At 38.8% G+C, this 24,015-nt stretch overlaps 1 protein-coding gene across 1 annotated transcript in view; it reads left to right on the forward strand.

Annotated features, from left to right (window-relative positions):
• The window catches only part of ss (aryl hydrocarbon receptor spineless), a gene marked incomplete at its 3' end in the record, with an annotated part of 196,535 nt that extends 174,712 nt beyond the window's left edge, over positions 1-21,823 (forward strand). The window contains 7 exon segments of the mRNA XM_074103027.1: positions 5,423-5,517; positions 8,261-8,350; positions 17,975-18,184; positions 18,593-18,780; positions 19,241-19,347; positions 19,895-20,036; positions 20,751-21,823. Coding sequence (XP_073959128.1) covers positions 5,428-5,517; positions 8,261-8,350; positions 17,975-18,184; positions 18,593-18,780; positions 19,241-19,347; positions 19,895-20,036; positions 20,751-21,531 — 1,608 coding nt within the window. The 5' untranslated portion in view covers positions 5,423-5,427.
• Positions 21,824-24,015: the final 2,192 nt, after the last annotated feature.

The raw sequence follows: 24,015 nt of genomic DNA on the forward strand, positions 1-24,015 counted from the left end.
GCCTCGCTTCGCTCAGCTGTTTCCACTAGAGCTGTGCTGTACGAGGACAGATAAATGATGCGTTTCTATTGGTTAATTAATAACACCCCTCTTTTTGCGTCGGGGGTTAAAAACACATTCCTCGCATCGCACATCTCTGGTGTAAACGCAGCTTTAGTAAATAGTGGTAAATAAATAGTAAGCCTTGATGAGATTTTACGAGTAACATATAAGAAGAGGTTTCATTTACCGATATTGACATGGTACCGCTTACGTTCGTACAGATACTTCTAATTATTTATCATTCAATGTAACAAAGTAGGTACCTTACTTTTACCTTTTTTTGTTTATAATAAAAAAAACAATAACACACCCTTCATTCATTAATTTAGCCAGTCGGAACGCGTAAGTCATTCAATTTATCATACATTAAAATCATACATATAATTATAACATCGGTCGTTGTTTTTGACAGGCGGTAATGGTTAACCGAAGGCGGTTATTACTTCGCGGTTAATTATAACTCGGTGAAGTTACACCTTAACTGAGAAGTTAAAGTGTAGTTGTCTTGATAGGTTAGCGTTAAGACGGCTATTCTGTTAGTTGTAGCGGTGCGAATAGCCGGGGTGGTGTAGTGGTTTAATATGGGTTTAATCTACGAGATAGCAAGCAGAATATCCTAGGTTCGAATCCTAGCGCACACTTGGGATGTTTTAAACAAATGTTTTTACCACGATTCTATGAAAATGCTACATGATTTTTGTAGTTTAATTTTTCGTTATAAAAATGAAACGCCAGAGAGTTGAAATGTGTCAAATTTCAACTCTCTGGCGACCCATTCGACATTTTTTTTTAATAAACTAAAATAATTTCTTTGCTCACCCGCGACCTTATGATAGCCAAGTTTATGCAAGATATTCGTGTTCATGTAGTTCCTCCACCTCCCACCTATCACCACCACCACAATACACTGACGCGTTTCGAACTCAACCGGAGCTCATCTTCAGAGCAATACAACCGTACACCATATCATGTGTTTTTCATTGACGTTGCATTAAAAACAACCATCACAAATTTCATAACTTTAAGCCCAACAGTTTTTATTTCGAGATTTTATTCCTATCCCGTGGGAATACCGGGATAAAGAGTAGCCTATGTGTTAATCCAGATGTCCAGCTATCTACATACCAAATTTCATCCAAATCCGTCCAGCCGTTTTAGCGTGAAGGAGTAACAAACATACGCATACACAAACTTTCGAATTGATAATATAATTAACCTATACATATGTTATACAAAAAAAAATATTAGAATAAAAATATCGATTAATTAGTATAAATTGAGGGCAAACTCGGCATAGTGTTGCAAGCCCTAGTGGTACCCAATTTTAAAGAACATATTATAAGCTAATTTGCACTACCCTCGACGAGAAGAAGCCTACGATTTAAAGTGTAAGTAAGTACTTTTTGCCCAAAATGGCCAGAAGGTTCTCGAATGGCGTCCGCGAACCGGAGACGAGCTGTCGGTAGCCTCCAACAAGAATGGAGCGACGACTTTGGTTAAGATCGCGGATCGCGGTGGATGCGGAAAGCACAAGACCGGTCTGAGTGGAGAGCCTTGGGGAGGCCTATGTCCAGCAGTGGACGTCTTTCGGCTGACATGATGAAGTACTTTTTGGCTAAGTCTCATTTTTTCATATTAAAACTTATTATTAGACCTACCTATAGGTACGGATATCATCATTCACGTAATACCTGCATAAAAGTAAACTAAACATACAACTAAACCTAGGAAACCTCGGCTTCTATTTTAAATCTCAGTCAACTTGAAACCTTGTCCTCATCCCCACAAGATCTAGTATCTCGTAATGCTCGCAGCATCCAGTGTTGTGATTTGTCGCCCAAACCACGCCCCCTCAATACTTCATACCATATTTGAAGGGGTCGTTTGAAGGGTGTATGATAAACAATGATGTATATACAGTCGAATAAATTGAATCATGTACCATGGTGTAACGTTTGTGGTGCTAACGTCATCTTGATATTCCACACTTTTGTTAAGGAAATCATAGTGAAATTGATTATGAAAAGGTTCCACGCTGGTACATCAATCAGTTTGTTTGGCAGTACAGTGGTCGCCATGGTTGAAATCGGTCGGATCATCAGTTCGTATTTTACCGCCCGCCTCGTATTAAATAGTATAGTGTCAGAGGGACCGCACGACACGAACTTCGAGTTTCGAGTTTCGTAGTAGCCCTGCAGATTCGCACCGCTCTTGACACTACAGTTCACAACGCCATCCACACCGCCAGAGACAGAAATAGATGAAAAAGTTAGTGCGAGAGAAAGTGATGCAGAATTGCAGAAGGGAGGTCACGACCCTCATACAGAGGATACTACACAAGGAGGAGGAGGACTGTCAATTTAAATTTCGGAAAATTAGGTACGATGAGCCAGGCGACGAGGAGTGCTAGATATAATTTCAGGGTTCATAATATTGGCTCGCATACTTATTGGAAGTCCGAATGTGAAGTTTGTCAGAACGATCGTTTGTCGTAAGTTTTTTTCTCAGAATCCAATGATTGTTCACATTGTTATAAAACAAACCTAACCTAGCCTATAGTTTTCTATAGGATGACCATTAAAAGAATTCAAAAAACTGTAAGGTTTCAGTGGGAAAAAAATTATGACAAACGATGATTCGGACAAAAATTACGGTATGACTAGCGAAGAGTATGCGAACTTTGGCGCCTCCATAATTTCAACCACAACGCGCGATCCAAGCGAGCGGAGCGAGCGTGGCGCGGCAGCAGCCGGCAAAGCGCCAAGAGCTAATTAAGTTAGTAAATAATTTGGCGTCTACCAATGCTAACCAGTACATAACCACGTACGGGGGACAAGGACAGAATCGTTAAATCAGATTGGCCCCTAAATATTGTCAGAACCTTTTGCTTGAGCGGCCATACTTCAAACCACTGGGCTACCGTGGAATGTACTTAAATAATAAATATTATACAATAATCAGGTGGAGCTACATATTTCATGTATTGCGCATTTATTACCTGTCTAGAGCATGTGGTGGGGGAGTAGCAGCAATTGTTTTTAGTTTATTTCATCACCACCTTTAAGTACTTAGCCTATCAATTAACGTCTTTACTGATAATCGAAAATATTATTACTAAACACTATTTAAAATTCCATCACCGTCACTTCCCGATTGCAATCAAAAAGACCGTTAAAAATCGCGAATTAAAAAGAAACACGACGCCATTCGCCAAAGGCAGGTGTTGGGTTCTTTAATGCGTACAGGGTGAATGCAAAACGCTAATGTTTACATTAAATACAGATACCAACGTGTTTAGTTGAATAAATTTGTATGCAATGTGTTTAACACACTACTCAGCTAATAAATCATCAATTAGGTATAACGGAAAAGCTGAAAACAAATCAAAAAATCAAATCCTAAGTAATATAAATGAAAATGTAAGTTTGCTTGTTACGCTTTAACCCTTAAAATATAAAATTGATCGTGGTTACAAAATAAATTAATTTGTTCATTTCAGGTACAACAACACATTCAAATTACAAAATATTCAAATAATAAATACATAAGACATAGAAAACATTAAATAACATAACGGTGGGTTTGCATCTATCACATATCACCTTTATTATGTCTGCATTTTCAAGACATAATTTACTATTGAGCTAGTTTGACACTCTAGAATGGCCACAATATAAGTAGTTTTTATTATTAGTTAACATTTAAGAATATTAAATGATATTATTCAGAATTCAGGGACTATAAAGTTTTACTTATAAATACAAAATAGTAGATTATCGTTGTACCTAAGTTGTCAAAACTGCATCGTGGTCTTTTATATTTTACGAAAAACATCCAGAAAATTCTTGTCTCTACACTTAGTAATCCAAACCCCCATTTACAAAATTCCGAATGTACATTATAACTAGGATTTTTTTAATAAAAACTTATAATTACGCTTTCAGCCTTTTGTATCATCCTGTATCATCACCCAGCATGTATGGTGTTTATGAATGATCTTATAAAGTGTACTGGGGTTCGTAATTTCTAATTAAAGCCGCCGACTCAAAGGAAATGGATCTATAAAATATTATGTGACGCTACAATCGCCATCTTTAGTTTTTACGCTTTTAGTTAGTTACTTAGTTTATAAAATAGATGGATATTTATTACCACCAGGAAAATACTTTACAAATACATGGCAAGTAATTATAAGAAATTCGCAAAAGGATTGTAAAATGTATAAATAAAGTAATCAGAATACAATTAAATGTCAGCCAAAAATAAAAATAAAAAACAATTTTGATTAAAGTTAGTTAAAAAATAACAGCAATGAAGACTCAAAAACATGGAAACGAAATTAAAAATTACATTACATTATATATAGGAAATAGAAACAATTTATCAAATAAACAGAAGTAATTCAATTGCTAACGTGGTAAAATTAAATATAAAATCAAAATGTAATAGAAAGTAGAATAAAAAATGGGATACTAAACAAGATACAGAAAAAATATAGGTTTACGCATATAAAAATGTCACCATAAAATTCCACTGTAGTTTTTTTACTGAGTACCAACCATATTATTATTATGGTTCTGTACGTGGAATATTCTATTTTTTGTCAATGTCAAGTAAAATACATACTGTCTAGTATTAGCGACACGTGTTTATTATGATATAATAAACTGCCTACAGCTTAACGTCTTAAAAAGGTAGAATTGGAAAAGAACACCTGTTTTATACGTTCTTTGGAAAATCTGAAAAACCGGGCAAGTGCGAATCGGATTCGCGAACCGTGGATTCCGTAAAATGTACGCAGTGTGGGGTTTTAAATGATTACCGGTGCCGACTTTTTTTCTCTATTTGCCTACTACTATAATTATGGTGGCGTAGTGTAGGGCGTCCTGAGGCACGGTGGACGGAAGACCTTAAGAGGGTCGCTGGCGGCGGATGGATGCGAGGGGCTGAAGATAGAGTGTTGTAGTGCGCCATAGAAGAGGCCTATGATTAGATTAGATTAGATTATTTATTAATTCAGTATAAAATTACATCATAGTTTGTACATGTCAAAGTTACGAGAATTTATACTGAAATTGTCAAGAATACACAAAAGATTAAATTGTAAAACAATTGAATGTCACAAAATGTTAAAATTGAATAAAATAATAAAAAAACAATAATAATATATATGTCCAGCAGTGGACTGCTGTAGGCTGATGATGATGATGATGGATAATTATGGTATACTGTGATCTGATCTTCCACCGCGATGACATTTCACATCTCATGACATTTTCTTAACAACAAGTGAGAAGGAAAGAAGGAATGCCGCGCGGTGAATGCGGTGACCTTGCCCACTTGTCTGCGGAAGGTTAACATGAACGTTTTCTTGTTGCAGTGGTGATGCACAAAGAGAAGGAGGACTTGCATGGACACCGGCGGGAGCACTCGGCTTACGACCATGCTATGCCCGACGGAGAGATGTTTCTACAGGTAAGTATCAAAGTCAAAGTCAAAATATTCAATTTAGGTAACGAGCACTTAGGGTGATGGTACCAATCATGGACAAGAACCAGTAATGGATTTTATTTTCCTTTAACCCAAATTTTAAGAAAGTACCCTACTATTTAGGGTTCGTAGTCAACTAGGAACCCTTATTAAAGTTTCGCCATGTCTGTCTGTCTGTCTGTCCGTCCGGGGCTATGCTCAGAGACCGTTAGTACTAGAAAGCTGTAATTTGGCTTGGATTATACATATTAGTCACACCAACCAAGTGGCCGGTTTTGTTACTCTTACACGCCAAAATAACTAAAATTTGGTATATGGATAGCTGAACGTCTGGAATAACACATGGACTACTTTCTATTCCGATAATCCCACTAGATCGGAATATAATCCCAAAATTCCAACCGCTAGATTTAGAAACATGAAATTTGGCACAGTCATTTTTTACATGCAACTTTGTTGAAATCTAAAATGTAATTTTTGGAAATTCCCACAGGAATTTAGTAAAGTCCCAGTATTTCAATTCACCTGCTGGATCTAATAGTTAACGCGTGCGAAGCCGCGGGCAAAGCCTAGTTCATAAAATATAAATACATCGAAATGTTCTCTAGAAAATCCATACTTAATATTAATGCGTTAGTGTGTGTTTGTATGTCTGTTTGTTTATACTCTTTATTGTACAAAAAGGAAATACAACAATTTTAGACAAAAAAGAAAGTGCTAAGTACAAAGGCGGACTTATCCCTGAAGGGATCTCTGCCAGTCAACCTGTTTGTCCGTCTTTCACGTCAAAACGGAGCGACGGATCGACGTGATTTTTGGCATAGAGATAGTTTATGAGCCAGAGAGTGACATGGGCTACTTTTTATCACGGAAAAATGCACAGTTCCCGAGGGAACAGCGCAGAAGTAGCCGCGAGCAAAAGCTAGTAGCTTATAAATCAATGCGAACTTGGCAATATCTACACGTTCCTTTGGCGTCCGTTTATACTTTATGTTTGAAACTTGAACGTTTCCACAGTTATAAGTACAGTTTCATAATTTTGGATTCACAACATCAGCATGCTGAGATGACCAAAATTTTAGTAAAACATGAAATTGAAAACAAAACATAAACAATGTTCTCTCTTAGCGATGTTTTTAATATTTTTGGCCTATCTATGCCAGAATCCTTAATCTTTATTAATGTTATAAATGTGGAAGTAACTTTGTCTGCCTGTCTTTCTATAATGTCTATTATCAATGTATCGCTTAACCCGCCGAACTAGCGCGGAACCGATAAATTTGATATGAAGGTAGTTTGAGACCCTGGAAAGGTCATAAGATAGGTTTCGTCCCGAGTAGATAACTGCATTGTTGACAGACAAATCGCAGGAAAACGTTAGTAACACGAAATTATTATAGTACCCCTCTGTTCTTAATTTACCAGGAAGTAACGGTGAAAGGTTACATCGTGATAAAACCTGCACATTTTTTTTATACCTTTATAATATGATTTTAATAATCGACTCCTAAGTTATAACACCTACTTTACTTATTTGTCGTCCGACAATGGACTCACGCGCACACAAATCCAACTACCCTCATAACTCAACACTTGTCGGAAAATTGCCATCGCGGCCTTTCGGAAAAACTCAGCGCGTCTCGGGCGCCATCGGAAACGCTCGGGAATACTCGGAACTTTACGACTCCATCCGACGGGGGACGACGTTGATATACGGGGTGCGCAAAAAGTTGGGAATTTTTGATTGATTGTGTGTTGCTTTTTTATGGCCGAAGTTTCGTAAGTTTAGGTATGCGGAAATACGGCCGAATGTTTTCATGAAATTAATGACTGTTATGCAAGTCGTTGCGTTTGACTAAAAATGTGAACGTAACTGTATCTAATAGGTTTAAACGAACATTTTTATTTACCGAATGCCAGAAACAATTCTAATGATTTTGGTGAATTTGCCTCGTGGAGGAACTTCTGGGAAAATGAGTGTTTCGAGTTGCAAAGCTGGGTCGGCCAGATTTAAACGAACAACTCGATTTTTATTTCCCGAATGCCAGAAACAATTCTAATGATTTTGGTGAATTTGCCTCGTGGAGGAACTTCTGGGAAAATGAGTGTTTCGTGTTGCAAAACTTGCAAAGCTGGGTCGGCCAGATACTTATGATTGAAATTTTATTGATTGTCAGTGTTAAATGACATCATCTACATAAATAGACAGCTTTTCTTATGGTTCTTTGAATGTATGATGAAGCTAAAGAACGAAATAAGCGCACTTAGACGTCGAGTTGCGGACCACTTATACCTATATGCCTATTTACCTATATACCTAGAAAGAGTGTCAACGGAAGTTGAGTCCCAGAAAAAAAGCCCGGTCCATCCTCTAGCTAGGGAGTGAAAAACATGCCATCCGGCCTCTAGCCATCGTCTTGGAGACATATAAGATTTAAGTAGGGTTTTTTTAAACCCCCAAAAAAGAGGGGCGTTATAAGTTTGACCGCTATGTGTGCTGTCTGTCTGTGGCACCGTAGATCTTAAACGGGTGGATTGATTTAAAGCAAGCAGATTTTTTAGCGATGGTTCTTAGACATGTTTCATCAAAGTCGGTTCATCCTTTTTTGAGATATTAAACTTTGAAGTGACAAAGTCGGGGGGGGATAAAAATGCGAGTAGGTACAGCCAACAAAAAAGCTTGCATTAAAAATGTTTTTTTTTTTAACAAAAACTTATTTTTTTTCAGGCACTAAACGGGTTCCTGATGATCCTCACGTGCGAAGGTGAGGTGTTCTTCGCGACACACAGCATCGAGAGCTACCTCGGCTTCCACCAGGTAAATGGGCACAGGCTCTCAGAATGGCTTGAGAACTTCACACACACCATTGAATTAGTTCACAGGTTTGTCCATTACTCGCGATGTCTTTTTTATATATTCCGAGTTGGACTGGCCCATGGATTGGTTACAGATCAATTAAATAATGTTTCTCCATCATATTTTGTCGGATAAGTTCGTATCTATCTTGCTATCTCAATGAGGGCTATCGCGAATGGATTCGCCGCTAGAGGCGCTAGTGTAGCGTGAGGTCTCCGAAATGTCAAATCTCATAGTTTTTGGGTGCTATTTTGCATAACCTGAAATTAATTATGGCAATTATGCGTTACGGGGCAATGAATGTCTGTGTTTTGAGACAGTTTTGTCTTTCGGAAACTTTTGTCCTCCCTTTTTTCCGAACAAAACGGGACTAAGCAACACTGTGGTTGCTGGATATTTTTATGGTACGGTTTTAAGGTGTTTTAAATATGATTTTAATCTAAACTTTGTTTTAACGCCCGTAATAACAGACTCTGAAAGCCACACTTAAAAACCTCACGCAACAGTGCGCCATCTAGTGAGACAAAAAACGATAGCCCTCATTAGGTTTAGTAAACTTCAGTAAGCTAGTTGAGAAAGCGTTAAATACGAACTTTTCCGACGACATGCAAAACATTATAAACTTAAATGTGCAAAATACTGGTTTGGTTATTGGTTATCATCATCATCCCAGCCTATATACGTCCCACTGCAGGGCACAGGCCTCCCCTCAGAATGAGAGGGCTTGGGCAGTAGTTCCCACGCGGGCCCAGTGCGGATTGGGAACTTCACAAACACCATTGAATTGCTTCGCAGGTTTTGCAGGTTTCCTCACGATGTTTCTTCACCGTAAATGTAATGTGGTAAATTTCAAATGTAATTCCGCACATGAATTTCGAAAAACTCAGAGGTGCGAGCCGGGGTTTGAACGCACGATCCTCTGCTTGAGAAGCCATAGGTCAAACCACTCGGCCACCACGGCTTCAGCATTGGTTATACATAAATTGAAAAGCAAATTTTGTCTACGCAAAAAATACATCCTAACCTACAAAGCTATTTCCGAGAAAAAAATAAAAATATACAAGAATTACTAATAGACTTTTTAACTTGCAGTAGTTAACGGGACGCCTAAAAGTCTAAATTACCTGTTTTCATTTTCCTCATTTTCCTACAAGGCTCAATATTAATTTAACTTTTCACTGCTTAATTTGATTTAGTAGTAATTAACCTTAATCGTCGGTTATCACGGAAACCCGATGATTAATACTAAAATGGCATTTTCAGTTAATACTTTGGCGTTTTAAATATCAGCAAGTAACTTTATAGCCTACCCTATAGGTATTCAACGTACAGCACAGTAGTTTTAAGCCTCAGACATTGTAATTTCAAAGTTCAATACCTCAAAGACGGGTGAACCAATTTCAATAAAACATAGCTAAGAACTAACACAAGGAAACTCGTTTTTACATTAAAAAAAAACCCGCATTGAAATCGGTCCGTCCGTCCGTTTGAGAGCTATGATAACACAGACAAACTTATAACACCCCTCTTTGCAACGAGGGTTAAAAAACATGAAAAACTCTTTCTACTGGACTAACCTACTAACAGCAGTATTTAGGATTCGTTTTTTAACACCCTGTATTTCATTATTATTCAACATTAGAATCGTCAAAAATTGTGATAGAAAAAGAAACAGTGAAACTTTTAATGAGTTATTCACGAAAGTTTGTCGCAATAAAAATATTATTTTCAGCGATAAATTTTAAAGCTTTGTAGGAACCACCCTATTTTATCGGTTAAGCTTTTATCGGACAATCTTAGGAAAAATACTTGGGTTCCGTCCATGATTTACGATTACTTTTTATTTATTTATTTATTTAAGGAGAACCAACAGCTAAAACACAATATATGTAGAAGGAATAGCAACACAGAGCCAATTACAGGATCCCACAGATAGCCATAGTATACATACATGTTTAAGCTTAACTTAAACGAGGTGACGCGCACCATATCAGACGTCACACCATGCCAAACAAAACACCACAGAACTTCAAATGGAATTACTATACTCCTCAACACATAGTCCTTTAAATAAATATTACAACAAAGTTAAATGATACTTCCGCAGGTTGTATCAAATAACCAAATAACCATCAAATAAGTAACCTCCGTACTTATTTATGTAGCTAGTTTTTATTTGCCAGCCAACGGTTGCCATATCTTACTAATACTTTACGTTTAACTCATCATCATCGTCATCATCAACCTGAAGCGTCCACTGCTGAACAAAGGCCTCCCCCTTAGAACGCCACAATGAACGACACCTCGCCACTTGCATCCACGTTTCGCAATTCTCACGATGTCGTCAGTCCACCTGGTGGGAGGCTTGCCAACGCTTCGTCTTCCGGTTCGTGGTCGCCACTCGAAGACTTTTCTCCCCCAAAGGTTATCTGTTCTCTGAGCGATGTGGCCCGCCCATTGCCACTTCAACTTGCATATTTTTCCAGCTATGTCGGTGACTTTAGTCAACGTTTATATTTAACTGCTGAACTGATTTGGTTGGTGACGACTTGGTTACAATCGCGGGATTGCGGTGGATGCGGAAAGCACAAGACCGGTCTGAGTGGAGAGCCTTGGGGGAGGCCTATGTCCAGCAGTGGACGTCTTTCGGCTGACATGATGATGATGATGATGATGAACTGATTTAGCCCCGCTTTGCTCGCTCGGCTCGCGCGTTGTGGTCGCATTTATACCTACCTTGCTTCGCTTGTAGTCGCACCCAATTCTTTGGAATCTAAATTGACAGTAAAAATGACCAATTATATTAACAAAATCTCATTGAATTATATTATATTGATATTGGCAACCCCCCCCCCCGCACCTCATCTGCCAACCGAACCAACTGCAGGTCTGTGGGGGAGGCCTATGTCCAACAGTGGACGTCCTACGGCTCACATGATGATGATGATGATGATGATGATATGATATTTAGCCCCTTCCAGTGGTGGTTATGTACGAGGAATTAGGTAAGAAAACCACATGTTTTGTAGGGGAGACCAAGGATAGGTTGTGACAGAGGTGAGTAGTGACAACGTCAATTTTAGAGCTTATTAACTGCTTGCGAGCTCTCAATAGCGCGCGTTTTTTAGTTCAAGTCTCGAACTACAGTACTTTCATTGTAGCATGGTGCGGGTGACAGCTGTCAATATCACAAGACTAGAGAGTCAAAGTGTCGAAACTTGAGTCGATAAAACTAATAATTTAAAATCTTAATAATAATTAATGTCACCATTAATCCGATTATTTCGCTAATTTTGATGAGAATATTAGTGAAAATATAGGTTGGAATATTATTTGCCACTTAAGTAAGTAAAATCGTTACTTACCAATTAATAAGTACCGATATAACTCAAGATCCATTAGGTCCCATCACTAAACGTTACGTTACATGCATATTACGTTTCTTCACTTAATTGTGCTTTGAATTTAATTAACTGATTATAAAAATATTATTTATTTATTTATTTATTTATTTATTGATGAAAACGTTTACATGACATTACAGTTAATGACCAATTCATCATGAAACTTAAACTAATTATGAAAGATTATTGATTTAAAGAATAAACAATTAAACACTAACAAACAAATTATACTGGAACAGTAGAACATCTATCGTCCATCGCCTCACAGTACCTCAAGCATTCAGTACAAATTGCCGCCCATCGCCACGCAAACAAATCGCACTCAGGTGTCGATGCCAGGAGCGCATTGAGCTGTGTAAGGGCACGGGCAGCGGCGAGTTTCTGCACGACACGGTGCGCGCCGGCGGCACGGCCAACAGATCGCGTCGTCGCGGCCTGAGGGCTATCCTCGGGATATCCGGGACATGCAGTCGCACAAGACGTCCTACAAGTTCGGGACAGTCCGACTCACCACGCAAAGCTTGACATGCCGCGATCAGAAGCTGATAATTCCGTCTGACCTCCAAGGAGTTGTACCCAAGGGAACCAAGAAGATACTTAGTAGGGTACAGATACGGGTAGAATCCAAATATTTTTTATAAAGAACCTTAAAAACACTTTCTGAACCTTCTCAAGAAGTAAGACATACGTCGATTCATAGGGATTCCATACGATCGATGAAGTCTCCAACTTACTCCTTACTAAGGCGTTATAAACCATTTTTATGGCCACAGGGTCGTGAAAATGGCGCAGATTTCGGATCACAAAACCAAGTCTTCGAAAACAGCTAGTAACAAGAGATGTAATATGCTCGTGAAAGGTGAGCCGCGTGTCAAACACCACGCCCAGATCCTTGATGGAGAAGACACGATTTATGGGCTCAGACCCCAGCATATATTGAGCATAAATAGCGGTACGAGAGCGGCTAAATGTACAAACACAACACTTAGCTGTGTTAAAGTGAAGTTTGTTCTCCTTACTCCACTGAAAGACCAAGTCGATGTCCCTCTGCAGCGTCTCGCAATCAGTTCTTTGCTCAACCCCATGTACCAGCTTCAGATCATCAGCATACAAGAGGCAGTGAGCCGCCTGAAGAACAGATTTGAGATCGTTAATCATGATATTGAAAAACAAGGGCCCCAAAATGGAACCTTGACTGACGCCAGACCTGGTGTGGTAGGGAGCCGAGACAAAACAACCATGTCGTACGAACTGCTGCCGATCGCGCAGATAGCTGGCAAAAAAGGCTAGCAACTTGTCTGAGAAACCAATTTTATCAAGTTTGCCAAGCAGTACGTCGTTATCCACGCGATCGAAAGCCTTCGCGAAATCAAAATAGAGTACATCGACCTGAATACCCCTATCCAGATGCACGGCGATGTTGTCCGTTAGTATCAATAGGTTTGTGTTGACCGAGCGTCTAGGTCGAAAGCCGTGCTGCGCGTCACACAAAAAGGTCGCACCTGTAGAGACAGAGTCCGATGAAGTACGGCCTCAAATAGTTTGCCAAGAGTGGGAAGAACAGCTATGGGTCTATGACTCTCAACGACAGAAGCGTCATTTGTCTTCGGGATCGGTCTCACTCTAGACACCTTCCAAATTCGAGGATATGACTCGGAAGAGAGCGCTAGATTGAAAATATATTGTATCGGGATCTTTAGGAACTCCATACAACCCTTTACAATATACGCTGGTAAATTATCAGGTCCAACGGAACTATTGGCCTTTAGGCGCTTTATCCCAGCTTCAACCTCTTCCAGTGTAATTGATTTAATATCAATGCAGTTGACACTAGCCTTTGTATCGGTATTTTTCAACAAGTTCGGTTCAAGAAGCGGAATGTCAGGTAGAAAGACTTCTGAGAAATAGTCAGCAAAAGCACCAGCTACATCCCTACCAACAAACTGTTCGCCTCTATACGTTACCTAGAAACAAAACCACCATTTGCCTTGAACTGCTTACGTGCTGCCAGAAAGAACGGGGATCGATTTAAACTGTGCTTTGGACTCGCCTAATGAAGCTATCATAAGCAAGCACCAAACGCTCTTAATATTTGATCTCAAGTTGCAAACTTTTTATAGATTTCTTTATCCCGCGTAGCTTTCCAATGCCGATTAGATCACTTTCCGTTGATGTCGCTCAATTAGGTCAGCCGTAACCACACAGGTATCGTCTACTCTTAATTTGTTGAATTTAATTAACTGATTATAAAAATCTGAAAGCTTAAGATTATTTCGTGTAACATAGTTCCTTATGCTCAAATATTTTACGCCAGTCATATTCAGGCTACAACTGAAATATACTTCCATATATTTAGACCGCAGCAACTTTTTTTGAGTAAAACGAAACGTACATCAAGTGTCACCCGCACCATGCTAGAATAAAAGTACTGTACGAAACGCGTGCTGTTGCGAGATCGCTAGCAGTTAATAAGTTTCCAAAAATCGACGTTGTCACTTCTGTCCTCTGTGACAGCTCTCCTCGGTCTCCCCTACCCTCGCCTTCAGTTCTTCAAACAATCACATTTGAGTCAGTGTAGGACTTTTTTATACAAAATATACCAGTTTAAAAAATATTCAATATCTTTCAACAGTTACAGTTTCTAACAAGGAGTGTAGTTTAACTGACCCAACCCCAAATATGCGACAAAAAACGCCGCATATTAAAGAACGCGCTCATTAATAAATGCCCTTCGCATTACTGCTAATAAAATCCCCGGTGAAATATTGCTATCAGAAGTAAAAACCCCAATTTTGCCCGAAATCCGACCCCTTATAATAAAACTTTCACTAAAGGACGGTATAAATTTTATTCCCCGCTTTGTTTATGCTCGTAGCAACCGAGTAATTTCGTTACCTGAGTAACTATTTGGCAAAGATTAATAGGTACGGAGAGTCTATGCCATCATGGAAACTTTTCTGTCGGTCAAAATACGCTAATAATATGTCGCTAGGTCCTTTTGAATATTCTGTCGTGTTTAAAATTCAAATTCAAATTCAAATGATTTATTCAGTAAATAGGCCGCAATGGCCACTTTTACACGTCATTTTTTTAAACTACCAGCGCTTTCGGAAAGACCATCATTGCCAAGAAGAATGCGCCGCAAGAAACTTGGCAGAAAGTCATTTTAGGATTGGACTATCCAACAATTCTGTTTGTAAAAATAATTCCTGAGGCTCTTCAGTGCCTTACCTATAGTCAGACCGTTAAGAGAGACACGAGACACACGAGTAATATTTACCTCGACGTTTCGACCACATTACAGTGGCCGTGGTCACGAGTAGACCACGTAACTCACCACTCACCAGTCGTAACCACGGCCACTGTAATGTGGTCGAAACGTCGAGGTGAATACTACTCGTGTTTTTAGCGTGATAAGTCCCATTTGTGGTATTTTGACTATGAGTGAAAATCACGAAAGTTTAAAACGTTATAACTCTCTGTACACAAAGTGATGACCCACCCTCACTAGCAATGATTATACTCTGCCCCCTCTGCGGTACTGATCTTTGCGCTCAGGGGTAACTGGTGATTAAACAAATCGATTTCTGTATCATTAAATCGGCCACCGGTCCCGTTGGGCACGCGCCGCCCGCGCGACGCAGCGAGGGTGCAATGGAATGTTCTAGATTTCTAGAACTTTAAATAGACTTACTAGAATTGGGTGTTCTAAGACTTTAAATTAATTGACGATTGAATTAATGACTGTTTCTAACAGTCGAACTTAATTTTTTTAAGCCCTCTGTCCGCTATGCGTGTGTCTGTTGTCTTTTAGCATTATAGCTTCCAAACGAATAAATCGATTTATAGACACGACTTTTTAAAAGAAAACTAATGTAATTAAGATGGCTCTTACCTAAAATTTGTTAAAATCGGTTCAGACATTTTTGATATATTGAATTTTTAAGTTGGTTGGGTTGTTTTCGTTATTATAACCACTAACATACCATTTTCTTGATTTCTTCTATGTAACTTTATAAGTAAGTAATAAGAATATACATATTATCTTATTGCTAACATCATTTGATCCTAAATCAATGCATTCACGCGTCCAAAAGCTCTGAAAATCTATGTGTTTATATCTTGGCTCTTAATCAAATAATACCTACGCCGTCGTACCTACCTATAATTCACATGCGCAATATTTCTTGCTCCATTTAACTAATAACTATTGTATCAAGTAACCTAAAATATCTTCTGCCAGCCGTCATTTATAACATGCAATAAAGTTGTACTCCCATTATTAATACCTTGTCCAAGCCTATTCCTTCCCGTATCTCCAAACGGAACGCGCACCAGGTGGCGTATTGATCGGCCATTTTGTTTTAGCTTGATGTATCATTTCTATGGGGTCAAAAATGGTTTCTTTTGTTTGGCGGTTTCGTTTCAATTGATGATAGATTAGATGATTATGCAAGATTTAAACAGATTTATCTTTTGTCAATTAAGGATGTTGATTTGTTTGATTTAGTTTTTGGAAACAGTTTAAATGTAATTTTCAGTGAGTTGTTGATTGTAAATTAATTGCGATGTTTTTGTCTCAAACCGTAATCTGTTTCTGTTATAGTTACGATTTTATATAAATAATAAAATATATCTCTGGATATATCTTTTGGATTGTTGCTTTTAGTATTAGGTATTTGGTATTTAACAAATTATATTTGTGTTAAATCAATAACTTCTTTAATTGCTCTTTTCTACCACTCAACGGTTGACTGGCATAGATCCCTTCAGGGATCCACCTTTGTTCTTAGCATTTGCTTTATGTAACTTTTTCGTATTTCCTTTTTGTACAATGAAGAATATATATATATCTAATTGTATCGACCTCTAATATATACTGAGCGGCAAAAATCTGGCCCTCAAATGTATGCAGAATCGGTAATTTTGTATGAAGTGTGGGACAAATTTTGTGCCGCTGAGTAAGATACTATAATATATATCTTTGTGGTACTTAGGTATATAACTTTTTCTTAAATTTCTGAAGATTGAAAAAGAATGATCAGATTATATGAAAAGGTCCTCACAAAGTGATCTTTTATTTTCGCTCATCAGTGCAATATTATAAGGGAGTTGCCTAACCTAAATATTTTGTTGTGAGTGAATCATTCAGCCGCTTCTACAAAGCGTTTTGCCAAAACAAAGGGATATCAACAAAACACCGCAGTACTCCATAGCAACCGCTACCCCAAAGCAATTACCCAACAAATCATCTTGTGACGTTTAATGCCCAGCAATATGTTCGAACCCCACTGAACCTCATACTTTTAGGGTATTTTTGTGTATGAATCATTTACATGTCAACGGGCCCCAGTACAGTGCCTTGAGCGACCCCATTGATTTTCTATTAGTCTTCCTACATTATCCACACTACTTATTGCATTTACACGGTTTGTTACATGACGTGTTAAAACTGGTTGTCTACCCTCCACATTACACCCTAATATTGTATAGTTAAGATTGACATTTGCATTGTTAAGTTGGAAATTAACATGTCTATCTTTGTTATGGTTGATTGTTTAATAATCGAGTCTGAGTCGATTATTTAGGGTTATCCGATGGTTTACTGATTTATGGTTGCATTATGACTGTCATTTTACGATGATACAATATTGTTTATTATACTCGTTTAATTGTTTTACAGTTAATTTGGATTTAGTTTACCGTAGTGAATTTATTATTGGCAGAATGCTAGCTATATTAGCGTTTTCAGTACGTTCTGATTAGGTTTCAAAGTTTAAAAAAAGTTAGATAGAAAGTTTTATCATTCACAGGGGTAGATGAATGATGGGAAAGATTGAAAAAAATCTGTGGGGTGAGACCAGGATAAAAGGATCACTATCCAGGCAAATGTTATGCTTGTGAATAGAAGACTGATGGAAGAGAGCAGAAAGTTGAATTTATGCATCTGAGTTGAAAAACCACAATAGCGCGATGTAGAATGAAGCAGTTTCTATATTTCATGGCCAACTGGCACTAAGGTTGCTGCTCACAAAGCAAAGTGAAATGACGCATGGGACACTACTAATATTGACTTTAACAGAAACCTTCTTTTTGTTCCCCAGTCATCAAACTTTTACACCATTCCCTACTACTTTATCCAAACAAAATGTGTTAATACCGGCTTCTTCATCTATTTCAGTCAGATATAGTCCACCAGTCAGTATATGAGCTGGTACACTCCGAAGACCGAGAAGAGCTGCAAAGGCAGCTGCTATGGAACTCTTTCCTGCCTCCCGAGGTCAACAACCTGACGCTCCAGGATGTATTGAGGCCAGAACGGGCACATCTTCTGGAGAGAAGCTTCACTGTACGATTTAGGTGCCTACTGGATAATACTTCGGGGTTTTTGGTAAGTTAATGAAAAAGTAAAAAATTTTAAGTTGAAAAAGTTGACTATACACGGTGATTTTAATCGGTAATCAGGTATACATTTTTCTAATTGAGTAATTGATACAGTTACAGTCTAAGTGACACAGCTATACAATAAATTTTTCTGATTCTGATAGCGATTCATCACATTTATACTGAACCGAAGTAATATTGTAACATATTGACATATATTTGTATGAAAAATACGAACTTTGCTTCGCAGTGTTTAAGTATATATTGTATAACCCACAGTACAAGCTTAGCTTAGTTTAGGACTAGGTCGACTGGTGTCAATTTTCCATTCGTTATTTATTATTTTATTTTATTGACTGATGTGATGACACAGAATACAACATACATTAAGATGATTATCTATGTTGGCCCACAGAGGCTAGATATCCGAGGTCGAGTGAAGATCCTCCACGGCCAGAACAAGAAGACAGAAGAGCCTCCTCTAGCACTTTTCGCGATATGCGCTCCCTTCGGCCCACCGAGTCTTCTGGAGATACCACAGAAGGAGGTCATGTTCAAGAGCAAGCACAAGCTGGACTTGTCGCTCGTGTCTATGGATCAGAGGTTAGATCAGTTTTATACTTAGTTATTTTAAATTTAGTTAGCAAGGTTAATAATTTAATTTATAAAAAATACAATCCTGTACACATTTTTGTGTCTTTTGTGAGGACTAATACAACTAGAAAAATGCTGCTATTCAGGAGAATGATCTTAGGTTTCAAATAAATCTTTTTCAGCGTAGAATGTGTTTCTGCTTACTTAATTATAATGGACATAAGTGAAAAAAATGAAGATTCCTTTTTGTAGAAATTTGATAATAAACATAGAGTCTTGGAGATAATCAAGGATTTCGATAATATTCGATATTTTATGTGATAAGTAGATATTATCAAGAACTCTTATTGTAAAGTTCTCGTGCATTTGATATTTTGCGAAAAAATATGTTTAGGTAGGGTTGTTTCATGATACAATTACTATCATAAGAACGTTATAACTGTTTTTCAATGAGTTCTTTTTTTTTCAGGGGAAAAATGCTACTAGGCTACACAGACGCAGAGCTGGGCAACATGGGAGGTTATGACTTAGTGCATTACGATGACTTGGCCTATGTGGCCAGTGCTCATCAAGAATGTGAGTAGCTTTTACTTTTCTTTCATAGGCTGACTGCCAACGAACTGTATCTATGCTTGACATTTGAGTCTAATCAAAACAAAAATATTCTAAAGAATTCTCTCATTACTTAGTGGTTACTTACTTTGTTTGTAGAGAATAAGTATGGATAATTATCCTCTTCTTAGACTACACTCTTGATAGAGTGGACCAGAGGCCGTATTGCCTAATGTTTCTGGTGCTCGCGATCGCAATCAAATGACAGATATCGCAAACAGAAACTGTCATTTGATTGCGATCGCGTGCGCCAGAAACGTTAGGCAATACGGCCTCTGGTTGTCAGTGTATTCTAACTGCATGCCGACTTTTTTGGGAATAAAAAAGTGTTAGAAGAAAAAGTGTGTGTAATGTGGAAGACAAGAGCCTTCCACACCGCAGTACTGGAGTGCGGTAGTTGGCAATAAAGATCACTGCTGTTCACTCTCACATCAAATTCTTTAGTCGCCTTGTACGACACTCACGGAAAGAGAATAAACGTTTGAAATATTTCCGTTTGTTTGCATTTCAGTATTAAAAACAGGTGCTTCCGGAATGATCGCATACCGCTTCCAGACCAAAGAAGGGCAGTGGCAGTGGCTGCAGACGTCGTCGCGGCTCGTCTACAAGAACTCCAAACCCGACTTCGTCATCAGCACGCATAGGCCACTGATGTGAGTGCCATCATCATATCAGCCATAGGACATCCACTGTTGGATATAGGTCTCCCCGGTGGTTGCCAATACTCACAGCGCTTGGCAAACGGGTTGGCAAGCGCAGTATAGTACGTAAGGTTGCCAAGAAGACGCTGCCCATCCTCTGATATTATTTCTAAGCCGGTTACTATGACACCTACGGCAGATGGCAAGGGGACGATATTCTAACGCCAGTGCCTATGAAAAGTAACTTAAAACTTTACGTTAGTAGCTTTTACCCGCAGCTTCGCAAGCGTCAACCATTGAATCTGGCATTTGAAATGAAATTCCGAGATTTTATAAATTCCCGGGGATATTCCCAAAACTTTCATCATGGCCTTCATAAACATTACATAACGAATATCCGTAATTATTTTCATATTTCTCACTCACCGCTTAAAATTTAAGGATTTCATCCCGTACGAATATCGGGAGTATTGTAGAGATTAAGTAGCAGATATCAGATGTCTGCTGCATGCCGAAATTTCATTCAAATCCATCCAACCGTTATAGCGTGAATAAGTAATATTAATAGGATGGTATCATTATTATTACTGAGAAGGCTCATGTGTGTTTTTTTATCATCATCGTCATAACTTTTATGAAGTTTCATAATCAACGCTACGGGATAGTCATAGTAATAGCTTAATTTCTCTTTCATTGGCTGTACCTTTGTCCCTTTTTATTTCCCAGGGAGGAAGAAGGCCGGGACTTACTCGGCAAGCGGACGATGGACTTCAAAGTGAGCTACCTCGACACTGGTCTCACCAGCCTCTACTTTTCGGAGTCAGAACAGCTGTCAGGCTGCGAGACCACCGTGACAACCCCACCTCGCGCCGCACGCCGCTACAAAACACAACTCAGAGACTTCCTCTCCACCTGTCGGAACAAAAGACGGGTACCTTCCACTCCTGCTCCTCCTCCAGTAGACTATCTAGCAGCTGATGCTGTCGCAGCAGCGTATACAAACCTAAACGGCGCGTATACTGCTCCTTACGGCGAATACCCGCCAGCTCCCGCTTTACATTACGCCCCGCCACCTCTGGATGACAGATTCTTAACGGCAGACAACATTTTCCATCAATACAAGCCGCTATCGTACCACTACACCCCATACACGCCGAATGGTTTCCTGGAACCAGCGCCGCCTCCTGGGTACGAAGTTGCTCCCACGTACCACCGGCCACCGTCGAGAGAATATACTTACGTTGACAGTAGCGGAAGGTATATGAGTCCTGTTACTGGTCAGGAGAGGCGGTCGCCTAGCATCGTTCCGGGGCCTAGTCCTGGTGGTTCTAGTGGGTCGACAGAGCATGAGAGAATGCAGCAGACGCAAGCAGCAGAAGTCCCGAGACAGACTGTCTTGATGTGGGGGGCAGGGGGCGCGGCTCAAGAGGTTCCCGTGGAATACTCGCCTCCTCAGGTTTGGCGCTACCACCCATCGCATTACCACACTGCTGAAGCGACGCAATGATTCTTTTAGCAGTCTTTTTTTGTGTGCAATCGTTTTGTTTTTAAGTAGGTCACACGATTTGAATGGAACTATCGGTGGTACGCATCTATGTGCCGAAAATTACTGCCACCTTGCCACTTTTTATTTTGCTACCTACATCATGCGTGATGCCAAGATCGGACCTGTTTCCAACGTAATCCTGCGCGAAACCATTCACATTTTCGGTTTTTGCTGCTAAGTAGTCTTGAAACGGATCTGAAATATTTCAGTACATACACGATTGGGTTACTTTGATCGAGTCCCCCAAAAAAATAGTTTTCGATCTTTTTTACGATCATAGCTTGAACCAAAATTAACATATTGACTTTGAGAGTGCATTAATCATACAGGTGCTTAATCATAGCAACCCAACCATCTGCAGAAATATTTTGGATTGTTTTTAAAACATCTTTTATTACAATCCTTTCGCTGTTTTTTCTTTGAAGATAGTTCATCCTTTTTCTATGAACAATGTGATTCAAACAGTTTTGATTTTCGGAACTATCTAATGAAAATATATCACATCATCTTAATTTAATACTATTGCCGAAGCTAATTTCAATTTGCTGAAGAATTAGAAAACAAATAACTTCCAAACGTAATCAAACTTGGTAGTCAATTGAAGCTACCTATACTTAAATTGTTTTAGTCTGATAATTTGACGTACCACCGACAGTTACTCAAGTTCGTGTCTTCGTAGTTTTGTTGCGTGACTCTGAACCATAAAAATTAAGTAATCATCATCATCATCATCAGCGGGAAGACGTCCATTGCTGAACAAAGACCTCCCCTTTAGGACACCACAATGAACGACACACCATTCCAATCCACCGGTTGCCGGCAACTCTCACAATGTCGTCAGTCCTCTTAATGGGAGGCCGCCAACGCTTTGTCTTCCGGTTCGTGGTCGCCACTCGGAGATTTTTCTCCCCCAACGGTTATCTGTTCTTCCAACGATGTGGCCCGCTCATTGCCACTTCAACTTGCATATTTTTCCGGCTATGCGGTGGCTTTAGTTTTTCGATGAAAATCATATACTATCTTGTTTCGTATAAATTCCCAAAAATGTTGAACTTATAAGTAGAGGATAGTGGGCTCAACCTGTGAGCCTACAGTTCTGAGTTTTTTGAAATTCATGTGCGTTTGAAATGTACTACGTGCTTTAGGGTGAAGGAAAACATCGTGAGAAAACCTTTAACCAATTCAATGGGGTGTGTGAAGTTCCCAACCGCACCGGACTCGCGTGGGAACTGTCCCAAGCCCTCTCATTGTGAGAGAAAGCCTGTGCTCAGCAGTGGGACGTGTGTGGTGGGATGCTGATAATGATGGTGATGATGATGTTTTTGCATAACCAACATTCTCAAGTCACGCGACTAAACCACTTGTTACCAAGATTTTATTTCTTTAAGTCTTATACCTCGCTCAGTCTTTGTCTTGATTATTTTAAATCGATCAAAATATCGATATTAAGATATTTTGACTAACGGATATTCTAGACAAGAAATAAAATAAGAATACCAGAAATATATAATTATAATGAATAACTTCCAGTGCGTGAGGCTTGGGGATTTAGAAATGGAACTGTATCTTGACAAGGTCGTAACATGACACTTGGTAGAACCCTGTCACAGGGAGCCTCTGTTGCCTTTATCAAGTTTTTTTTATACGTGCGGCAAATGCTGACTGCAACAAGGTTCTAACGAGTGTCAGATACGATCTTGTCAAGGTATAACTAGCAAAATAATGTCGCGTTTATGGTAGAAGTGTCTTTTTCTTGTCCATTTAAAACGTCACGCACTGTTAAGTTGCACCTCTGGTAATTTTTCTTGTGTAAGGTCACCCGTAGGGGCAATGACCTTTTACTTGTAGGTCATGTCAGACCGAAACAGGGTCCTTCCATTTTCTTCGATATAGGCAAAAATCTTATTGTATAAACGCTAATTCTTAAAGTATTATGAATTTGAAAAGCATAGTCCATTTTTACTGTAGTTAATTTTTAATTTTATCACGCATCGCGATACACTTAGTTATTAATTGTAAATATTTATTTTTAATAGTTCAACGCTTGAGCTGTGTTCAGATAAAGCTTAGCGTGTTCGCTTGCTTACCTAATGTGTGAATTTGGACAACTTAACCACTCGTATGTCAGAAGTAAAATAATTGCATTCAAGTCGAATTTCACACAGAAAAGGATAACTTTAACTTTGGCACATATCAAAATAATAAAAAAATCAAAACGTTAATCTGGAATTAGGCCGCTAACGGCTCTGCATGTCACTTTTTTAAAACTACCAACGTTTTCGGAAAAAACCATCATTGCCAACAAGATTGTGCCGCAATAAACTTGTCAGAAAGTCTATTTTTCAAATGAAAATAAAATAAATAAAAACAATTAACTAAATGCGTAAAATGCTCCCACTAACCGTCAAAAAATAAAGAAATATATTGAAGATGTATAGTCTCCAA

Source organism: Choristoneura fumiferana, chromosome 20, assembly GCF_025370935.1.
Source record: "Choristoneura fumiferana chromosome 20, NRCan_CFum_1, whole genome shotgun sequence".
Taxonomy (NCBI): domain Eukaryota; kingdom Metazoa; phylum Arthropoda; class Insecta; order Lepidoptera; family Tortricidae; genus Choristoneura; species Choristoneura fumiferana.